At 41.5% G+C, this 7336-nt stretch overlaps 1 protein-coding gene across 1 annotated transcript; it reads right to left on the bottom strand.

Moving 5' to 3' along the window:
* Positions 1 to 590: 590 nt before the first annotated feature.
* On the bottom strand, positions 591 to 1142 carry Rnase9 (ribonuclease A family member 9 (inactive)). Its single transcript, XM_050129408.1, has one exon. The coding sequence runs from the start codon at positions 1140 to 1142 to the stop codon at positions 591 to 593; it is 552 nt and encodes a 183-aa protein (XP_049985365.1).
* Positions 1143 to 7336: the final 6194 nt, after the last annotated feature.

Below are 7336 nucleotides of genomic sequence, written 5' to 3'. Positions count from 1 at the left end.
ATTACTCATGGAAGTTGGAGCATGATGCTTACGAAATCTGACTCGTTGTCATGCATTCTTATCCTTGTTTGTTTTGTGTCTCATAACAAAATAGCACAGGGGGCGCCAGTGAGATGACCCAGCAACTTAAAGTGGTTGTCATCATGACTGGTGGACCCACGTGCTGGATGCAGAGAACCAACCCCCACAAGTTTTCCTCTGACGTCCACATGTACACTCTGTTTGTGCCCCACACTATTTCTAAATAAATGTACATTTCAAAATGACAAAAATAAGGTTTAAGAAAATAATTTAATAATTTATAAGGACCAGAAATATGTTTTCACAATTCTGAGAGTTGGAAAGTCTTATGTCTCTTCTCCAACATCTAGAGAGGACTTCATCTTCAGTATGTGAGCAGAGCACATGCTGCCTTTCTCTGCTCTGGGGACAAGAAAGGAGGGAGGTGGATGACGGAATGACTAAAATTGCCATTCTCACCTTTGATTAACAGCATCAGCATCTAAAGGGTGAGCTACTCCCAAATGTGTCTGCTTAGAGAAACCTAGAATGTCGGGGAAGACACGTTTCTGGTAGAGAATGCTTTCCTGCTACTTGGGCACCAAAATATTAACTACATTGTTAGGAATAAATTCTTCGCTGTCACTGTCCCATTGACAAGTGACAACTGCATAACCTGTCACGAAGTTGCTTTCGTATGAGCATTCTGGTATCTTCTCGCCCGCTACTAGAGTACACTGTATTCCTTTCACCAACTCCATGCTTCTTTTGCAGAACATAGCCCTGTGCTTACACCTCACTCGTTTGCCATAGCAGGCCTTTTGTAGATCGGAATAGCTCTCGGCTACAAAGTAGTGCTCTGGATAACAGACTCGCCTGTAGTGAATGTTTCTAGACATGACTTCAGAATTGCAGTAATTATCACCATAGAGCGGTCGATCAGGATCAGCGATGATCTTTTCCTTGATTCTTTCTTTGGTGGGAGGTTTGGTAGGCCCTGTACTATAAAGCTCCCGTAAGCGGTCCCTTACTTCTGGATCTATTTCATATTCATATGAATCCCAATAGTCCCCTTGCAGTTTCAACGGCAGCAGCAGCAGCAGAGACAAAGGCCATGGGTACTTGGTGACCAGAGACTTCATTCTTTTCCTGTAGATTCCAAACAGTGAAAAGAGGCATTGTATTATGATGAAATGCTCATATTTACACGCAGGGGCCACTGGTACCAACTTCCACTGTTCTCTGCACCCACTGGAAAATTGTTAGACTTGAGATTTCAGAATTTATTTGAATATCTCCCTAATACTGACTCTAAAATAGCTATGTTAGTATTGAGGATGGTAGATAAGAGAGGGGTGTGAAAAGAGAGATGCAGGGTGGGAAGAAGTGAGGGGAGATGGAAGGAAGTGAAGGTAAAGGAAAGCAATGGAAGGATAGGAGAAGGGCTGCAGGAGGCCACACCCACAGTGAGGGGAGGGACAGGCACTGCAGCTCCTTTTGTCTAGAACAACCCCTTTTACTTATTCCCAGAAATTGGTAATGTGCACAGAAATGGACCAACTTCCCCTTATTGATCCACCTTAGGGCTTTCATCCTGATCTTGCTTGCATCTGGCCACTGCAGATGCACACGAGACAGGACCTGTGCCACCTATACCTCCACATCAGTGTCGCTAACAGCTCTGTCCCTTTCCAGTCCCTTGCTGGGTCACATCACTCTCCACCCTTCCTCCCAGCCCGCTGCCGACTGCTTCCATGTGAAGCTCTTTACAAGTCTAAGATCAAATGTTTTTGCGTATCAATTCAATACTAAGTCAACTGCACAGAATACAAGATAATTTTAAAAGAAAATATTGTGTCCATATTAGTCTATGCTTTAGTCCAGAGAATCGTCTTTTGTAGAGAACTTCTGGGCCCATTTGTCTTGTGTATCTGTATCCCAAATCTCACTGTTTCTTCTTAATTCTCCAAGATCTTTGTCTCAGTGGAAAGCAATGATCTTATCTGTCCTCAGAGGGGGCTTCAGAGCCGTGGCTCTGTGCCTGTGGCCTCCTTTCCTCCGTGTACCCTGTGGTCTCAGTTCTTCAGAGAATGGGTGTTTGTCATTCTGAGTTAGGAAGAGAGAATGAATCTGCACATCTCAGAAAAGCATTGCTGACACTATTTTAAATCTTAAAGGTAACACAGATAAGAGCGTAAGAAGCTCTATGCCAAAGATTTCTTTTGTTACCAACATCAGAACAACCAAAGGAGAGAAACTCTGTTTACTTTGTGTTGTCTTTGGCATCTTCCCATGCCCCCAATGGTAACTGTCATAACCCAGAAATTTTGGCCCATGTAGAAGGGAAATGGGACAACACTTATGGCTAATTGTAGGTTTAGATACTGACCTTATGAATTAAGAAAGGACAATATATATAGGCCCCTCTCTCTTTATATGTGTGTGTGCGCCTGCGTGTGTGTTGCGTGTGTATGTGTGTGTGCGTGCGTGTACATGTGTGTGGATATAGATGTAGATAAAGATAGAAGGTCACACAGTGAAGCTGGGGTCACACAGTGGGAAGAGGAGAGAACAGGAGTTGAGCACAGAAGTACAGAGGAAAAGAGGAAAGTCATTCCAAACTGCTGACATCGAGCGGTCATTCCTGCCGTGTAAACATGTTTCTAACTGCTGACATCGAGCGGTCATTCGTGCGTGTAAACATGTTTCTAACTGCTGACACTGAGCAGTCATTCGTGTGCCATGTAAACATGTTTCTAACCCATCCCTCCATAATTTTCACACTGGCATCAGTACCACAGTGTGACGGCTGGAGAGCCCAGCTCACAACTCCGTGGTGGGAACACGGAGCTTCTGAGGCCTCTTGAGCCAGAGTGAGCAAAGTCAACAACACACATGGCCAGTGGAGTCTGAAGCTCTGGAGCCTCTCCTGTCATCTACTGAGAACTCACCAAGAAATGGTTTACAAGATATAAGTATATATGACTATATATTACAATGTGATATATATGGTGAGAATGTGATATATTAAGCAATCATGAGTTTTTGATCAGGAAGAAATTGTTACAATACTTTTAAGAAAAAAAAAAAGAAACAGCAGAAGACAAAAGGGTTAAAGGTCGTAAGGCTTTTGTAGAAACAATTTCAACACAGACTTCTGAATGGATGGTTTAACAAGGGAACTACAGTAACATGTATGGGAAACAGCCATTGATATAAGCAGAAAATTTTTGAAATTTGAAAGTGTCCTAGTGTGGGAAAGATTAAACCGAGACTAATACATTCAAAATGGTAACAATTACCCACGCCAGTAACCATAATTACGAGTAGCTATTATTTAGACAGTATTTTATATTCATGGAGTTATGTTTTCTTTGACTAGATGGCTTTCCAGTCTTCATACATACCCTAAGCTATGGCAATTAGAGACAGATAGTAAAGAATTCTGGGCTCATACAGCATACTGCTGGAGTGTCTAGAGACAGGGAGAAAAACCAGCACATCTTAAACAGCACAGGGGCTGTATTGACTCACAGAAGGGGGATGTCCAGCAGGCACAGCAGGAGGAAGCTAAACTCTTCCTCAGATTCTTGCCACCCCGTCCACTTCACGTCTTCGTAGACCAGATTTGCTCCTGTGTGGCTGCTCTGTGGAATGGCAGTGCCAGGCACGGTCACTTTTGTGCCCTATTATAGGGTAGCCCTGTTCCCATTGTGCGGTCCTCCCCCACCTTCTTCCTTCAAGGAAAATGACTCTTCTGATTGGCCTTGCTTTTCTCACTCAAGGAAATCAGAGATGTGGGGAGTTCTGATTGGTCAGCCAGAAACACATGCTTTTCTTGGTGCAAAACCATGTGATTAAAAGAACTCTGTCTGCCTCATAATCTGTAATTACTATCATATTTTAACTGTCTGCTACGAGGTGTGGGTGCACATGGTGCGCATGCAGAGGTCAGAGGACGCTGTGTGGGAGGTCATCCTCTCTCTGCATTACTTAGGTTTCAGGAACTGAACTGAGGTGCTCAGGCTTGGCAGCAAGTGCACTCACCCACTGAGCCACCTCGCCAGGCCTCCCTCGCCAGCCCTCCCTCAACAGTCCTCCCTCTCCAGCCCTCCCTCGCCAGCCCTCCTTCATCAGCCCTCCTTCATCAGTGCTCCCTCGCCTGCTCTCCCTCACCATCCTAACTAATAAAATCATAGATTACATAGGAGAAAAGAAAAAGCAATCTTAGTAAAGTGTGGTTAATTGGTATTCTTTTTCTTACTAATAAAAGAAATTTATTTTCTTTTTTATTTTAGTTTCTTTTGTTGTTGATTGTTTTTTGCTTTTCAACAGAATTTCTCTGTGTAGCCTTGGCTGTCCAGGAACTCACTCTGTAGACAAGGTTGGCTTCAAACTCAGAGATTTACCTGCCTCTGCCTCCCAAGGGCTAAAACTAAAGGTGTGCGCCTCTTGATAATTTCTCTCTCTTTTTAAAAAAGATTTATTTATTTATTTATTTATTTATTATGTATACAGTATTGTGTCTGCCTACAGGTCACCATGTGGTTGCTAGGAATTGAACTCAGGACCTTTGGAAGAGCAGGCAATGCTCTTAACCGCTGAGCCATCTCTCCAGCCCCTCTTGATAATTTCTAAATCTTAGTTTTACAACTATAAATTTTGCAACTTAAAAAGACTTTAATAGTACAAAACACTTTCAAAGTCCGAAGTATTCCTGATGAGATTTGATGAGGAAATCCCATGTTTTTTCACAAACATTTTGAGGCAGTGTTTCAGGGTTTCTTGTCTTGGACATTTGCCTTGTAACCTAAGTGAGGGCTGCACCGAGTCAGGAATCTGGACAGACACCAGCGTGGACCACGAGGAGGTCAAACGCATCGCACCGCTTAAGTGAGTCAGCGTTTCCTCCTCCGAGGTGAACCCCCGGGTGCTGGAACCGGCAGCAGCACACAGAATACCCTGTAAGACACAGAAAAGTTTTGCAAAGCAAAACTTTCCTTGATTGAAATCAACTTTCCAAACACAAACGCAGAGTCATTTTCATATCTTATTTTGGAAAAATAAAATCACTCCAACAGAAGACAGAAATCTCTTCACAAGTGATGGAAGTTTTCTGCAAATTAATTTTTACTAATGATTTTGCTAGCTTTTTAAAGTATAAGGTTATATAAAATTTTAAAAGATCGTTGTAAATAGAAATCTGCTACATTTTTCCTGTGAGTTAATGTGATCCTAGACAATATAGACTTATTTATTCAACTCCTACTTATGTTTTACTTAATATTTTCATTCCCTTCTGAAGCCAGAGATGGAATGAAGATGAAATACATAATGTATAAGGTTAAAGTTTCTGACAAATTTTGTTTTGTAGAGGATTAATGAATATGGCTAAATAATGGATATATCAAGAAAAATACTGTAAACCTCCATACCTTACACAACGCATATACATCTCATGCAGACACAGATATGCTCACATGCATGAATCAATTCACACTACACACACACAAATACATGCATGCACATACCACAAAAACACACATCCATCCATGCACAACCATATGCACACACATGCATGCACACACTATACACGTACACACACAAGTGCGTGCACACATCACACACACTCAAACTCATGTCGAAGGTGTTGGAATCTGAGTAAGGCTGTACTCTGCCTAACAGTATTTGATTCTGTATTGAAGTGATGTAAAATGTTCCGTTGAGGGAAAGACAGAGGATGAAAAACAGGACTGTGGTATAAGTTATTGCTTCCCATGATTTTATCATTATTGTAAGGGTGAAGGGTTTTAAAAACAGGTCAGCAGACCTTTCCATTGACACGGGAGGAATATCAGGACTTCTTTTGGAAAATAAGTCTCAGAATCAAATGTATAATGTGATCTCATTTATATTTAAAGTTTTATGCACACATATACACAAATACATATGAATGTATTAGTCTGGGTCTATGCTGAGAGATGGGTCAGGTAGGTATGCTGATTGAACACACTGATTTGGGAAAATTCAGGACAAAATTCAAACTAATGTTTATAATGATAATAGTAATAATAAGCAGGAACTAATAAAAATCTACTACTCTGGGCAGGGAAAAGACTCAGCGAGCAAAATTCTGAGTTCAAATCTCTAAAACCCACACAAAAAGCTGGGCTTGGGGTGCTTGCCTGTAACCCCAGTGGTGGGGCTTGGACACAGGCAGGCCCAGGGACTCACCGGTGAGCCTATCCAGCCTAAACAGACGGGTCCAGGTTTAGTGACAGAGCATGTCTCAAAAAGGAGCGGGGAGACACACAAGATGAAGACACAAAAGGGGATGAGGTCTTGTTGATAAGAATTCCAGCAGAAGAAGGGGAGGAATGAGAGCAGAATACACTCTCAGAACAGCTAAAATTCCTCATAGAAAGGTATGGAGCTGCCGCACGATAACGAAATATTAAAATAAGGTGACCAAGGAGAGAATCATACCCAGCCCTCAGCCGTTCACCCGCGTGCTCACACACAACAGAACTGTGTACCATAAGAGAAAGCACTGGACTGAGTGTGCAATGGCAGGCGTTAATTTTTTGAGAAATTAATTTTTCATAATTCATGTAAAAAATGAAAACCAGTATGTGTGCATTGACTTACTTCAGATAAAAAAAACCCACCTATATACCTAAGAAAAGAGTCAGGTTGGGTCTCCAACACGTGTCATTACAAAACCCACTGCAGATGCCAATGTACATGGCATGTAGTTCCAAAGTAAATTTGGGAATAGCAAACCGTTTTGAAGTTAACTGAGAGGAGACATCTCACCCTAAGTGTGGCAGTATCATGGGCTGGGGCCTAGGACTGAAGGAAAAAGGAGAAAGTGAGCTGGACATCAGTATTTGTTGCTGTCTTACCTCTGTCTCTTTCTTCAATGATACCCTAAAACCATATACTATACCCTAAAACCATATACTATACCCTAAAACTATATACTATACCGCAAAACTATATACTATATCCTAAAACCATATACTATACCCTAAAACTATATACTATACCCTGAAACCATATAAGATACCCTAAAACCATATACTATACCCTAAAACTATATACTATACCCTAAAACCATATACTACACCCTAAAACCATATACTATACCCTAAAACTACATACTATACCCTGAAACCATATACTATACCCTAAAACCATGTACTATACCTTAAAACTATATACTATACCCTAAAACCATGTACTATACCCTAAAACTATATGCCAAAATAAATCCTTTCCGTGACAGACAGACAGAAAAGACAAGCAGAAAGACAGGCAGACACACGAGAGAGAG

This window comes from Alexandromys fortis, unplaced genomic scaffold, assembly GCF_014885135.2.
Source record: "Alexandromys fortis isolate MF-2015 unplaced genomic scaffold, M_Fortis_MF-2015_v1.1 scaffold_285, whole genome shotgun sequence".
NCBI classification, from domain to species: Eukaryota; Metazoa; Chordata; class Mammalia; order Rodentia; family Cricetidae; genus Alexandromys; species Alexandromys fortis.
The sequence above is the reverse complement of the archived record's forward strand: the minus strand, read 5'-3'. Positions and strand labels throughout refer to the sequence as shown.